The 15,725-nt window shown below is 42.2% G+C and overlaps 1 protein-coding gene and 1 long non-coding RNA gene across 3 annotated transcripts in view; one reads left to right on the top strand and one right to left on the bottom strand.

Annotated features, from left to right (window-relative positions):
• Positions 1-3,897: 3,897 nt before the first annotated feature.
• On the bottom strand, positions 3,898-15,127 carry LOC111560790. Its single transcript, XR_006598959.1, has 2 exons — positions 15,016-15,127; positions 3,898-5,721 (listed from the first exon to the last, which is right to left on the bottom strand). It is a non-coding gene; the product is annotated as an uncharacterized LOC111560790 (long non-coding RNA).
• The window catches only part of MTMR10 (myotubularin related protein 10), a 55,678-nt gene continuing 45,214 nt past the window's right edge, over positions 5,262-15,725 (top strand). The window contains exons 1-2 of one of the 2 annotated variants that reach the window (XM_006932321.4): positions 5,262-5,395; positions 5,975-6,035. In XM_006932321.4, coding sequence (XP_006932383.3) covers positions 5,336-5,395; positions 5,975-6,035 — 121 coding nt within the window. In that variant the 5' untranslated portion in view covers positions 5,262-5,335. Of the gene's footprint in view, positions 5,396-5,974; positions 6,036-15,725 lie in introns of those variants that run through there. The other variant, XM_023255007.1, reaches the window with a different exon arrangement.

Genomic DNA, 15,725 nt, shown 5'->3' with positions numbered 1-15,725 from the left:
TTCCACTTCTCTTAATGTACTTACTGTAATCATATGTACTTTTTATTTTTTTTAATTTTTTTTTAATATATGAAATTTATTGTCAAATTGGTTTCCATACAACACCCAGTGCTCATCCCAAAAGGTGCCCTCCTCAATACCCATCACCCACCCTCCCCTCCCTCCCACCTCCCATCAACCCTGTTTGTTCTGTTTGTACTTACTAACTCTTGAGTGTATTTTAGTCTTCATTTCCAAAGTAATTTTTTTATTTCTAATTCATTCTGAGTTTGTTCATTTCATTTTGATTGTTTCTAACTCCAATTTATATGGTTCGTTCATGTCTCATATCATTTTCTTAGCATCTTTTAAGGGGGGTGCTTAAAAGTTGATCTTTCCTGTGGGTATATCTTTCTGGTCTGCTTTTATTGTGTATAGAAGTGCTATTCTGTTCTTATTCTCTTTTTCACTACAGTAGTCTTCTATAGGATTTGACTTCCTTACTTTCCTATTGCTTATTTTTACATGAAATGGGTTTTCTTGAACTTTTTGAACAAAGCAGTTTCCAGGATAGCTTGTCTTGCTTCACAGAGAATCTTTTCTGTTTTCACAGTGTGGTCTTAAAATTTTTCAAGTCAGCTTACTTTTGGAGACTTTCTGGTCCTCCATTTTTTTCAGACCTTCTCTTCTCTTTGTCTCTATCTGGTTCACTTTTGTTTCCATGCCCAGCAGTTTGTCCTCAGTGTGGGTCCTTTCCTAAGGAAGTGCTGGTAGGTCAGTTTCAAGAGTTCCTACAGCTATATTGTCCCAATCTCTTCAGACCTTACCATGAGACCCCTGCACTCTCATGATGTTGGAGAGAACAAACACCCCTTCATTCTCAACTTGACTGGCTGGGCCTTCCAGTGAATACCTTTTAGCTATTTTGGAATTCTCCAGATGCCTCACTGATTCCCTTTGCTGATACCATAAAGATCTTGTGACTGCTATTGCTTTGTTCTCACTTACCTGCATACTGGAGATCATGAGAATATGGTTTCATTTAGATTGGTTGTAGATGTCATCCATGGGTTTGTTTTTGTTTTAGAGTTTCTTTGTCTTTTTTTATGTGGAGACCAAGCAATAATGCCGCTATCATTTCCCCCAGAATCTCCCCTCAAGAAACAGATTGTTTAAACCACTTAATAGTCATCTTAAAGGCCCACGTACCCAGGCAATGGGAGAGTTTTGTAGACATTATGCATAACCATGTCTTCCCTTTTTCCACTGCTACCACCATCACCTTCTTTTATCTGAACTATTCTAATAGTTGCCAACTAGTCTCTCAGTTTCTACCATGCTGTACTCCCACAGCAATGGGAGTGATTATTTTTAAAATGTCAGCCAGAATTATGTCATTCTTAGCTTAAAATATTGCAAAAGGTTTTCTCAGCTTTCAGGCCCTATGAGATCTGGCCTATTCTTTCTCTCTGACTTTCCTCTCCCAGTGGAGTAGGGCTGCATCAGCTGCACTGGCCTCAAACATACCAGGCACCCTCTCACCTCAGGACATTTGCGCTGCTCTCCCCTCTGTCCCCAAGCTCTTCCTCCTGATTTCTACCTGGCTTACTCCTTCACTTCTTTGGTCACTCTCTGCTCAAGTGTCATCTTGCCCATGACCACACCTCACCTACCATCACAAACTAGAATTCTCATCCTCTTCCCATGTTTTATGGCTCTTATTACCACCAAACATACTATATATCCATTTTTGTATATATCTTTCTACTCATAATGCCATGAAAGTAGGAACTTTGTCTTCTTGGTGACCTGAATAGTTATTTTGTTTTGTTTTAGCACAAAGGTAGCATTCATACAAATTTGTTAACTGAATAAATATATAAAATTCCTAGCACCTAATAGGTATTCAAGAAATGTTAGCTTTTTTTTTTTTTTTCTCTTCATAGGGGAGAGGAAATGATCTGTAGGGAATACCACTATCCCCCATGATAGGACCAATCATGGAAACAGAGTCATAAAAATAGGACAAAAGAATGGCATTAGAGTCAAAAGAAGGTTGTAGTCAAAGTATCAAGGAGGTCACGGCTGAATAGAAGCCTTAAGACTAGTGCTATGGACTGCACTGTATCCTCCCCAAATTCATATGTTGAAGCCCTGATCCCTAAATGTGACTACATTTGGAGATAGGGCCTGTAGGAAGTAATTAAGCTTAATGAGATCATAAAGGGTGGAATTCTGATCCAACAGGATTAGTGCCCTTAAAAGAAGAGACACCAGAGTGCACATCCTCTCTCTCTTTCTTTCTTTTCCCCACCTTGGGCATATGAAAACACAACCACTGTTGGCAAACAAGTCAAAGAACTCTTAGGAGAAACCTATCTTGTCTATGCCTTGATCATGGACTTTCCACCCTCTAGAACCGTGAGAAATAAATTTCTGTTGTTTCAGCATACAGTCTGTAATATTTTATTATGGTGGCGCAAGCAGAAAAATATAATTAGGTATCTGAAAATGTCATAAAATTTAGGGTTAGGTCAATAAAAAAATCTGGAAACCAAAAGTTTTTCTATTTTTCTATTGTAGGGTCACATACTAGAGTTGTAGTTTCTAAGAAAACCAATATGGCAAAACCCAAATCACAGAGTAAGTCACTGAACTTTAAAGAAAAACTCACATATTACTTGGAGAATATTCATTGGAAAAAAAAATCCACTCCCCCCCCTTTTTTTCCTTCCAAGATTTTTTTAAATTTAAGTTAGTTAACATATGGCATAGTATTGGTTTCAGGGGCAGAATTTAGTGATTCATCACTTACATATAACACCTGGTGCTTATCACAAGTGCTCTCCTTAATACCCATCAATTATTTAGCTCATTTCTCTACCCACCTCCCCTCCAGCAACCCTGTTTGTACTCTATATTTAAGAGTCTCTTATGGTTTGCCTCCCTCTCTGCTTTTATCTTGTTTTCCCTTTCCTTCCCATAAGTTCATCATTTGTTTCTTAAATTCCACATGAGTGAAATCATATGATATTTGTCTTTCTCTTACTGATTTATTTCGCTTAGCATAATACACTTTAGTTCCATCCACATCATGGCAAATAGCAAGATTTCATTCTTTTGATGGCTGAGTAATATTCCGTATTTTCATAATTTGGTTATTGTTGATAGTGCTGCTATAAAATTGAGGTGAATGTGCCCCCTTTGAATCAGTAATCTTGTATCTTTTGGATGAATGCCTAGTAGTACAATTGCTGGGTCACAGGGCAGTGATATTTTCAACTTTTTGAGGAACCTCCATACTGTTTTCCAGAATGGCTGTACCAGTTTGCTCTGGTTTTGAGATACAACTGACCTACGAGTTTAAAGCATATAGCATAATGTTTGACTTACATATATTGTGAAGTGATTACTGCATTAAGTTTAGGAGCATTTCATCATCTCATACAGACACAGTAAAGAGAAAGCAAAGAAAAATTTTTTTTCTTGTGATGAGAACTCATAGAATTTACTGTCTTAACAGCTTTCTTATATATCATACAGTTGTATTAACTATAGGCATCATGCTATACATTACATCCTTAGTACTTATTTATCTTGTAACTGTAAGTGTGCACCTTTTGACCACCTTTCAATTCCCCTCCCCTATCCCTTGCCTCTGGTAACCCCAAATCTGATCTTTATTGCATGAGTTTTTTTTTTTTTAATCCATTTACGGTAGAAAAATCAGACTATTCACAAAAATTTTTAAATGTGTATGCACAGTGTTAACATCCATAATAACCCAAAGAACTTAACATTTTAAAGTACAATTGTGGTTCCTGAGCAAATGAAATCATGTGTTACCCAAACAAACTAACAGGAAAAATCAGTAGTGTTCTAAATCCAGGATAAATTATTTTCAGAGAAAAAGCAAACTTTTGAATCTCAAATTTTTTTTAATGTTTCAATTAGCAACACTTGTCAGTATGATTATGATTCATATGGTCATACTGGAGTTTCCTTGTGACATTAGTTATAAAATGCTGGATTAGGGGTTTATTCTTCAGAGCAAAAGAAGGATCAACTCTCAACTAACAGATTCACCAAAGTGATACATCACTAGCCCCCTTCACCAAAGGCTGCTTCAGTTCGGAAATATGTTTTGAGTTAGGAAATGCCCTGTGCTCGATGTGCTTAAATTCATCTGCTAATTGTTAACTGCAAAATTAACAGGCGGATTTTTTGTTCCTTTGCCTAATGAAGGCCCCACACTGCTAGTGCCTCACTCTTGCTGGGTTTTTGATCATTTATCTGCTCACTAGGTATCTTTACCTGTGAGGATGGGTGAGAAAAGAAAGGACGTTAACTTGTTTAATATCTTTTATCCACATTAAATTTTAATAAGGAGGGTCAAAGTTAATAAACTAAGTTGAGGGGTCTGAGTTGCCTGCCAATGTCATGTCAGTCCCTAGGCCCACGCTGGTCTCAACATCCCATGGAAATCAGCAGTCAGCTCAGCTTGGTAGGATATCCCAGTCTCAAAGCTTTGCGCAAAGACAACAGACGGGATGATGGAAGACAATCTTCCCAAACTGTAGGACCTTTAAGGGAGCTTTATCCAGACTGCGCTAGACGTTTAATCCTGGTCGCTGCTGGCAGCACTGGTCCACTTTTCCAGTGCGGTTCCTTCACATGCTGGACGCACAGTGTGACTGGCTGAGTCCGGGGCACCAGAATCCCTTTCCCCATGCCTGGGCTCCTCCCGACGACTTAAAACCACAATGCTCGCGCGAGCTGGGTGTCTAATGAGCCGCCGTCAAGGGAGCTGTGCCAGGAAACGAGACAGCTCTGAGCCAAGGTCGCTGGCCCCTCCGGCTACAGCCATGACCCCCGCGGGCCGCCGTAGGTCCCTGTGGGCCCCAGTGAGCCCTGCGGGCCGCCGTAGGAGCGCCCTCCCCAGCTGTCCTCTCAAGATGGCTGCCGAGCCTCGCTCCCCCCGGCGCGCTCCCTGAAGGTCCCGGCAGCAGGCGGGCGGCGCGAGTCTTGCGTTCCGGGACCAGCGCGGCCTAGAGGCCGGGAGCGGCCGGCCGCCGACCCCGCGCGCACCGTCTCTCGGGGCGGGGCGCCGGGCCCCTTCCGGGGATGGGCCCAGGCGCCCGAGTCGACCCAGCTCTGCCCCGGCTCCTCCCCGCTCGGGCGGGCGCTCCGCCGTGTCCCCGCCCGTCAGTCCGCCCGGGCCGGCTGGCCGCAGACGGGGCCTGGGCGGCCGCACGGGGAGCTCTGAGCCCGCGGGCGTCGGGAGGCGTCGGCGCTACCGCTGGCCCGCGGCGGGTCCCGGGTTGCGACCCGGCGGGGGCGAAAAGGCGGCGGCACCATGTTCTCCCTCAAGCCGCCCAGACCCACCTTCAGGTCCTACCTCCTGCCGCCGCCCCAGGTAAACAACCCCCTCCTCGAGAGCGCTCCTCTCCTTGGCGCTTCCGGGGAGCCGCCGGGGCCGACCCCCCCGGGAGGCTCCCCGGGTCTCCCTATCCCCAGCCGTGCGATTGCCAGAGCCCCGGCGCGGGGAAACGCACCTTCTCCGGAGCCCCCACTGGATCGGTGGAAACTTGTAAAACTTCGCCACAGCCTTTCTCTGCCCGGAGACCTGTGATCCGTAGTTTTGCCGTGTGTGGGGAGTGTTTGGAGTCGGACTTATTTAGCTCTTCGCCTGGCGATTGTCCGCGCGGTGGCCGCCAGCATGAGTGCATCGTTTGTGGGCACCTGGTGAAGAGGTTACCTGTCATAAATGTGAACACCTGGAAACGGCATCGGCCGTTTTCATATTTTTGTCAGGCTCCCCAATCGATACTGAACAGATCTTGAAAAGATCTGGTAGAACATGTGAAAGATTTTAAGGGGGCGGGAGCAATATGTGTCTGTTGCATGTGTCATCACTTAGAAAACAAAATTTGCTTTGGTATCTCACGGGGGAGGAAAAGTTTTGATCTTGATTTATTTTGCTAATGTATTTCAGACTGACGATAAGATTAATTCGGAACCGAAGATTAAAAAACTGGAACCGGTCCTTTTGCCAGGTAAACATCGGAGTTTCAGCGGACACTTTAGTAATGTGTTTTGGTCCAGGATTATTCTACCAACTAGTACCATGTGGTTAACTTGTTTCTTCTATTTCATTTTAAACTTTGTCCGGTTAAAAATCTAACGACGGAGGGCAGAAAAACTTGATGTTTGTCTTCGAAAATATAAGCACCCTAGGAAACTGTCAAGAATATCACTGTCTTCTTTCTTCCTTTGTCTCCTGAAATGGTCATTTTTTAAGCAATCATTAATTGCTTAGGTAGGGAAAGTACTCTTTGCCCTTCTTGCCTGCAACTTCATGCATTAATGATTAATAGATCATCATTTTAATGGTATGAAAAGCAACTTTTATTATGTCTGGATCTCTATACCAATAACAAAGCTTAGTGAACTTTGAATTACTTACTTGGCAATTGTTTTTTTGAAGGTGTCAGCTGTGTTTGCAAATTTACTTGTTTCAGTTTAGAATGGGGTTTCCCAACAGAGGCACTGTTGACATTTTGGTCCTGAGTATTCTTTGTTATAGGGGCTGCCCTGTGCATTGTAGGGTGTGTATAACAGCATCCCTGGCCTTTGCCCACCAGATGCCAGCAGCACCCCCGCTCCTCCACCTCCTAGTTACAACAACCAGAACGTCTCCAGACGTTGCCAAAACTTATTTTTTTTGTTTGTTTGTTTTTTGCCTCTGGGAGCAAAATTTCCTCCCAGTGAAGAAGCACTGGTTTAAAGCAAAATTTACCTTAGAAGACCCTAAGAGCTAGAGGTAGGAATTGTGGTAGATAGGAGCTTAGTTTTAAAACATATAAAATATTTAATTGGTATTTTGAGTTGTATAACAAGGTACAATAATTAGGAAAGTCAGTTGTTTAATGTGACTATTGAGGGAAGTACCCAGATACTTAGGGAAGCCTGTTTTAAGCCTGAAATCTAATCACATACCAATTTGTGTGGCTACCGTCAGCATTTAAGAATCTTACTCGTTACTTAATGCTAAATCTAATAAAATGATTGGAACTTTATGGGTAGTAATTGAGCAAATATGGAAACTTTAAATTTTGTGCTTTAAAATTTTAAGTGTTAGGAACAAACACATTAAAAACGTCAACCTCTTAAAAATTATAGATGCAAACTCTTAAAAACTGTTTTTAACTTTATTATGGGAGTTAGTTATAAATATTTTGCCTTTATTTTGTTAATGCTTTTTATCCTACCAGGGCGTACTAAATAATCCTTTGTACTTTTCCTTAGTATTAACAATAGAATTAATAAGTAACCTTTGCTCCCTGTGCGTGCTCTGTTTTGGCCTTAGTCACTCCAGGCATTTCAAAGTCAGCTGTGGGAAACAGTACTCATCTTGAATGAGTGCCTGTGAGCTATTGAACTTTGGCTTCCTTTACTTTGTCTGAATAGGCCCTGTTCTTCGGCCTTGATGTCCCTCTTCCGACATTATGATTTGACTCTAATAAACAACACATCTTGCATACAAATGATAGTGCTTGATTTTTTTAAGATTGAGTTTTGTATTTAAAATAATGCTTATGAAAGTGTTACTAAGTATCAATGAGCTTGAAGGACTTCACACTGAAGGATTATGGTTCTGTAGAATTAGCTAAAACCTTACCTCTCTACTAAAAAGTCACAGTTTTCTGGGGAAGACACAAACTTATTTCCTGACTGTAAGTGGTTTACTTGTCCCAGAAAGGGCAGTTAAATCTGGATAGTCTGATTCGTGTTACATTTTCTTGCATTGGCTCTGGGTACACATATGTGATGGCTCTGGTACCCTGGGTTCTGTTTGCAGTTAACTTGTTTCTTACAAAACATTTAGCCAATCCTAGATTAGTGCGCCTTTTGCCTGCCTTCCTCACCCCTTCTGTTCCTACTTTCTCCTCTTGGCCTTCCCACACACTTCCAGTTTCTATCTGACCACCCTGTTGTGGTCTCTCTTTCTTGCTTTTCCTCTTGAGTGACATGTCTGACCACCACTAGAACCTCTGTTGCTCCTTCTTTGGCCTGCATCCTACTACTCCACCTGTGAAATCTGGGAAGGCAGTTGAAAAGTAACTGAGGCATTGGTGATCTAAAGACATGGGCTAGGTTAAGGCTTTTACTATAAGGGCTTAATAATATAGTTCTTGCCTTCATTACAGTCAGCAACCAAGAGAAAACTTGGCCACGTCACCTGTGGCTTTACATAGGCACACAGAACAAGAAGGAATTGTTCAGATACAGTATTGCATGTTATGCTTGGGCATAGTGCCTTGGATTCAAGGATATCCTACTTTAGATGCCTGAAGTTTGAACTTTTAAAATTTTTTTTTTCAACGTTTTTATTTATTTTTGGGACAGAGAGAGACAGAGCATGAACGGGGGATGGGCAGAGAGAGAGGGAGACGCAGAATCGGAAACAGGCTCCAGGCTCCGAGCCATCAGCCCGGAGCCTGACGCGGGGCTCGAACTCACGGACCGTGAGATCGTGACCTGGCTGAAGTCGGACGCTTAACCGACTGCGCCACCCAGGCGCCCCAGTGAAGTTTGAACTTTTATAAGCAGATGAAAATTAGACACAAAATCAGCTGTTTGTGTGCAGTTACTGTGTGCTCTGTTGGAACTTAAGGCTAAATTTAAAACGATCTTCATCTTTTGTTAAATGAAGAAAAGAGAAGACACTGGTCACTTAATTTTAGATTGTGCTTTATGCTTTATGTTAGTAATTTTCAGTTTGCCTGGTTCATGAACTTCTTGAGATGGAGGTTGTACTTAATTCAACTTTGTGGCTGTGTTGTCTATTGTAGTGCATTGAGATGTTGATTGAGTGAATGACTAAATGAAAGAACCCCTCAGGGGCACCTGGCTGGCTCAGTTGGTTCAGCCTGTGACTCTTGAATTCAGCTAGGGTTATGATCTCACGGTTCCTGAGATCAAGCCCTGCATGGGGCTCTGTGCTGACAATGAGGAGCCTGGTTGGGATTCTGTCTCTCTCCCTCTCTCTCTGCCCCTCTGCTGCTCACATGCCACTCTTTCTCTCTCAAAATGAGTAAACTTTAGAAAAGAAAAAAAGAACCCCTTAGAACACCATCTTGAATGGTTACCATAGACATGCACACCCGCAGACAGACCAACTCTCAGATTTCAGCAGTCAGAGGAAGACTTATTTTATGTCATGTGTCTCTGCTGTCTCCCAGAGCCACACTTCTTAAGAGAATTATTATCTAAGCCTGGAATTGAAATACAGTCCCTTATCAAAGCAGCTGGCTTTGTCTAGGCTTTCTCTTCATCTTCCAAGCATTATGGGAATCTTGGTCTTTTAATGATTGTATATGTATAAAATCACCGCAATCCTTTTGAAAATAGGGAGAGTTTGAATTTTTAAATGAATGTGTGTGTATCTGTGTTCCTGCATATATTTGTTAAGACCAAGTACTGTCAGACTGTGCTCATATCTTTGGATAGCTGCTGGACTGGTGAGGCAGTTCACTGAGCATCTGAGTGTAGCTCAGTGCTAGATGGGGAAAGTGCTGGGAGTAGTGCGCCTGGATCACAGCAAGACCTGTGGACAAGGTGGAAGATTGTGACCTATATCACTGTCTTCCAAGGTCTGGCTGGCATCAGACCTGGATGAAGTTTTTACCAGCCCTTGGTCAAATTAAAAAAATGCAGCTTTCTTCCATAGAACTAAATTGATTTTTTTAAGTTTATTTTTGAGAGAGAGAGAACACAAGTGGGAGAGGGGCAGAGAGAGAGGAGACAGAGAATCCCAAGCAGGCTCTGCACTGCCACTGCAGAACCCAAAGCTGGACTCAAACTCACCAACCGTGAGATCATGACCTGAGCCAGTCAAGAGTTAGTCACTTAACCTACTGAGCCACCCAAGCGCCGCTGAGCTAAATTGATGTAAAGGATTGTCCTATGTTCTGGGATTTTGTCCTTCCAGCTTCTGGTGTAGATATATTCTGTTAAAGGATGGTGACAATAGCTGTGTTTTTAAAGGAGTTTTTAAATTAACAAAATAAAGAAGGTTAGGAATTCTGTGTTGGTTGCCTGAATTGTTTTCGTAGTATACCTAGTTTGTGGAATCTGAATTTGATGAGGTTTTCATAATATCATAGGTGCAAATTAATGAGCACTTACACAGAGATCATCATTAATCTTGTCTGCCTGGGAGTCTTTTCACTGTCTTCTGAAAACTTCACCCTCTCTCTTTTGACACATTGGTCTTCCAAATCCCCACACAGCCTTGGGTTCTAGTGTCCCCAGCAAGAATAACAACCCATCCCAGACTGCAAGAATGGGGCACAGTTCTGCCTCTGGGTATTTTCAGATTGCTACTAAGCAAAGAGATACTGTTTGGTAATTCTTCCAGTGATCGTAGTTCAGAAAACCTGCCCCAAAGAGTGAAATCACATGTTGGAGAGAGGCAGAGTCACACCACCGGGTGAGACTTCCAAAGGTGTTAAAGCTCCTCAGCTTCGTTTTCCTTGAAGTCCAGCTAACACAAAAGCCACAGAATTCTTTTTCCTTAGCTAGCTCCAGGCACATTTCTGACACTTCAGCTAAGATCCTTAACTAATATATAGTTTCCAGGTTATTCCTCATAAAGGCTGTTATCCAGGAAGCACCAGTTTATCATCTTTATGTGACAGATGAGAAAACTATAGTTGCACATGTTGTTACATATAAGTAACTTGCCCAGTATTGCACAGCTAGCAAGGGCAGAGCCAGAATTCTGAGCCCAACTCCCAGCGTGAGCCTTTAACCACTACGCAGCAGGGCCTGCCTGACCTCCCTGGTGACATTAGGGTAGATTTATGCTTTGGAACTGGAGGGAGGGTGGATTGGATGTCCACCTAGAAGTTCTCTAGTAAGGTGAAAAGAGCTCTGTCCTTGGCTGTGCCCTTTCCACAACAGTGACAGATTTTGACCTAAGTTGAGCAACTTTGCGACTCAGCTGCCAGAAAATGGACCGTCTTGGGAGGCAGTGGACTTCCTGTCGCTGGCTGTGCCAAAGCAGAGGCTGGTGGAATGCCAGCGGCTTTGTCATGAAGTTGTGAGATTTGTAATAAGTAGGCTTAATGGCCTTTTGTCTCTTCGAATTCTGCAACAGGATCTTTTTAAGGATCTGTGATGTGGGAGGGAGGATTTGAGGCTTGGAACACTATGGCTAAGAGTAATGAGTTAATTGTTCAGGTATTGGATGCATGTTCCACACTGTTTGGCAGAGGAGTAAAAAAACTAAAAAAGTTGGGGTCCTGTCGTGAGACAGTTTCTGTTTATTGGGGGAAATGCTTCAGGAGAGCAGAGGTTAAGAGAGCTCAGAGGAGGGTCACCTAAGTGAGATTTTTGGGGGGAGGGTGTCAGGAAATGACTTCTACTCTGCATCTTGAGTGCCTGCTAAGCCTCAGCCACTGTGCTAAGGCTATGTCTGCTCAGCTCTTTCCCCTTCCCATCTATAATGCCAACAGGGCTTTTCAGCATTGAGATTAACTGTTAGATCGATAATGAATGCACTCATTGTCTGAGTCTTTTGTAATCGGATCAGAAAAGCATACGACCATGGGCCATCTGGAAAATGAAAATAGCCTTTGTTGAGTAGATGTCTTGTTTATATATTTTTTTTACACATTCACTGTTTAGACCTGTTTTATCTACTGTTTTTGTTTTCTGCCTCACTGTAGTTCTTATGTCTTCACTTGCATTGTAAATCCCTTAATGGTCCCCTTTCTCTTTCAAGTGTTTTATGTTTTGTGTTGTTTTTTATTTTTATTTTTTAGTTTGTTTATTTTGAGAGAGAGAGAGAGAGAGAGAGAGCGCATGTGTATGAGCTAGCACGAGCTGGGGAGGGGTAGAGAGAGAGAAAGAGAGAATCCCACACTGCCAACGCAGAGCCCGACTTAGAGGTCAGTCCCACAAACTAAGATCATGACTTGAGCCGGTATCAAGAGTCAGATGCTTATCCAGCTGAGCCACCCAGGTGCCCCTTTGTGTTGTTTTTTAATACCCTTTTGTAGATAGGCTTTAGAGATGATTGTAGGCTGATTTTCTGTAGTATTTTAATTCATACCTACGTTACTTTTGAAAGCCCGGAAGGACTTACAACTCCATTTGGTGCAGTGTACCGTGTAACCATTGTGTTTGTCCCTCACCTATAGAGCCTTCAGGGCTGTTGTCCTTAGGCTGCTGCTGCGGTACCTTAAGCCAGCATTTTGTTACTCGCTTCCTCACTTCTGACCACCAGTCTCTTTGTACCTTAGCTCCTGCTCAGAAACTCTTCGTGAACCTGCACAGGTAAAATCCTGCTTACCCAGGATAAAAATCCAAATTCTGTAACCTCTATAATTTGCTAACACTCCACCTTGCTGACCTCTGCACCGTTTCCCAGTGTTGATACTTGCTTCAGTCAGGCTGCTTCCTTTCTCCCTTCCAAATGCCTGTTTGTGTAGGCCTTTGTTACTATTTTATCACATGTTCTCTCTGTCTCAGTCCTCTTCTGCCTGCAAGATTTCCTTCTGGTTTCTTCCCAGAGTCTGCACTTCTAACCGTCCTTCAGCCCACATTGTGGGTGGCACCTGCTGGAGGTGCTGCTTGATTACATGCTTTTTTGTATTGTGTGACCTGCAAAATTGGACTCTTTAGTATCCACGAGGGCATCAGAGTTGCACATGTTGTTACATATAAGTAACAATGTGTTTGTCTTCTGTATAGTTTCAACCTCCATTAGTAATTTTGAGGCCACTTAAATTCCTGAATTTATCTATAGCTAAAGTTAACAACTGGTCCCACTTTGCTCATGACTGTCCTGTATTAGTGCTGAAAGTGCCGTATGCCGAGCCTCCCCTCAGTTCCAGACAGCCAGTCACCATACGTAAAGCCATATATTGAATTCTGCTTTGGCCTAAATACATTCTATAGGTTAATTAGCCACTCTACACAGTAAAGTTTTGTCTTAAACTATTTTCCAAGATAAAATGTATGAGAAAATTAAATTTTATTCATCAAAAATGGATTGATTTTCTAAATGTGTAAGGTATCATGAAAGATAATATGAAATTCTTTGGTTCTCCAGAAGTTAAAAACTTAGCTATACCATTTTTGGAGATTTATTAATTTTATTTCCTTTCTTATTTATTTTTACACATGGAAGGGTCTTAAGAAAGCAAATTTTTTGATGATTTCTTGATTCCTTCCCAGGTGGTAGTAGAAACTCTTGACCTATCATCTTCTGATTTAGATAGCTTTTTCTGTGGTGCCTTCTGCTTACCCCACAGTGAAGCCAGTTTCCTACTTTGTCTTCTATGAGGCCTCCCTGTGGCTTCCCTTCAGTGGTGTGCTGGAAAGTGCTTGGTGGTGAACACCCTCCCACCAGGGCTGATTGCAGGCTGTCAACTTGGGAGCACAGAGCTGGGGGTGGAGGGTGTGGGGGAGGAGGAACTCGATGGTTCTCATGAGCCAGTGCAAGCTTTCCAGCACAGCACTGCTCTGCCGCCTGAGAAGCGCAGGAGTGTGGTCTCTGGGAAAACTTCATGGTCTCCTGGAGTTTTGAAGCTTTTGTTAGGTGTTTTTTTTTCCTCATGGGTCACTAATTCAAGACACACCAAGGACAGTCCAGGACTCTTCTATTTATGTATCTGTGCTCTCTAGGAAAAGGCCATTTTGTGTCTTTTTCTTTCTTGTTTGTAAGCTAGTGTTGTGGCCCACAGGACTGCAGTACATAGTAGCTTTAACAACTCCTACCCAGTGTTTCTTCTTTCTTACTAAGTATAAGCAGAAAATTATTGTGAGAGCAGACAGCCAAGTTACATGACCCAACCATTTTAAAGACTGATTCCATGTGAATGAACATAATTTAGTGTCATCAAGTAAAACTCAAGCCAGGTTAACTTGACACTTAATTATACGTTTATAATAATAAGACCCAAATAGAGCATCTCCCCAGAAGTGCCCTCCTTTTCTTCCCCTGCCCCATCCCGCCCTACTGCTCTTTCTCTCCCAAGGGCTTATTCCCATTTTCTGCTCTCAGAGCTGTGTGACACTTAAGTTTCCTTAAAAGACCATAGCATAGAGTCCCCCTGTTCCACTTTTGTTGTTGTTACTTTTCTATTTCTTGTCCGGTTTTTTCTCAGTTTTACTTTTAAATAAACTGGGATTTATAAAAGAGTTGTAAAGGAGTGCAGATAGTTAACATATACTGTTCACCTAACTTTTCCTAATGTTAACGTCTTACATAACCTTGTTAAATTGAGCTAAATTAAAAAAATTAGTATTGTTATTAACTAAATCGCAAGTTTTATTCACATTTCCATAGTCTTTCCACTGATGTCTGTTACTTGTTCCAAGATGACGTCTGGGATACTGTATTGCATTTAGTCACTTAGTGTCTAAACTTAGTGTCTAAACTTAGACTTAGTGACTAAGTCTCCTTAGTGTCTTTAGTCTGACAGTTTCTCCATTTTTACTGATAGTTTGATGAATTCTTTTGTGTTGGTGTATCGTTTTGAAATGTCTTCCCTCACCCCCTATTCTCCTTCCTTACTTTCTGGCATTCTGGAACTACCAAAGACTCCCAACTCCTCTTTTTGTTTTCTCTGCCCTGGCCCTGGAATTAGCTGTTTTTGCAAGGAGCTCTAGTTCCTTCTGTTGGAGAATGGTCTTAAATACCAAGGTCGGTGTGCTGAATGTGCTTTTAGGCCTGGAGGGGACAGAGTAGAAAATATGCAAGTGTACTAGTAACCCAAGTATATACCCATCTCTTTATGTCTGCATCCATCTGTGTATATGTGAAAGTTCTCACTTAAGTAACCATGTCTAGCACAGGGGAAGGCAGACTTTCTGTAAAGTATCAGACAATAAATGTTTTCAACTTTGCAGGCCATAAATTCTCTTTTGCAAGCACCCAGCGCTGCCTTTGTCCAATGAAAGGAGTCATAGATAATACACAAACAAATAAGCATGGATATGTTTCAGTAAAGTGTTACTTACAAAAACCAGGTCTGGACACATTAAATGTATTCTCTTTTTACCTTTGTCTCATTCTCAACTGCATTCATGGACTTGACATTTTACATTTGTGCCATCAGTAAGAGAATCATGTTGCTAGAGAAGAAGCGCTGTTCTAGAACGTGTGCATCATAAATACAATTGACTGATGGTACTAATGGAGTTGCCATGTCCTGTCCAACAAGACCTCCCATCTCTTTCTGTCCAATATTACATTCTCTGCCCTTCTCAGAAACCTAAAATCTTGTGGCATAGCTATTTTTTAAGTAAACTTTTGAATATAACATTCATAAGAAATATATATGAATCTTTAGCGTTACAAATGAATGAATTTTTGTAGCACTGTTTGAAGTCTTTAGGCAAGTGAGTTGGCTAGTTAAGAAGAGTGGCACAGGGGTGCCTGGGTGGCTCAGTTGGTTGAGTGTCTGACTTCGGCTCAAGTCATGACCTTGCAGTTCGTGAGTTCAAGCCCCGTGTCGGGCTCTGTGCTGACAGCTCAGAGCCTGGAGCCTGCTTCCGATTCTGTGTCTCCCTCTCTCACTACCCCTCTCCCACTCTCTCTGTCTCTTTCAAAAATAAATAAACATTAAATAAAGAAAGAAGAGTGGCACAGCATGAAGTGATTGATGTAGGTTATACTTTGTGAGCCACTAGTCTTACTTTGAAGAAGTCAGTGTTACAGGAGTAACATC

Source organism: Felis catus, chromosome B3, assembly GCF_018350175.1.
Source record: "Felis catus isolate Fca126 chromosome B3, F.catus_Fca126_mat1.0, whole genome shotgun sequence".
Lineage (NCBI taxonomy): Eukaryota > Metazoa > Chordata > Mammalia > Carnivora > Felidae > Felis > Felis catus.
Note: the sequence above shows the minus strand (reverse complement) of the source record. Positions and strands in the feature narration are given on the sequence as shown.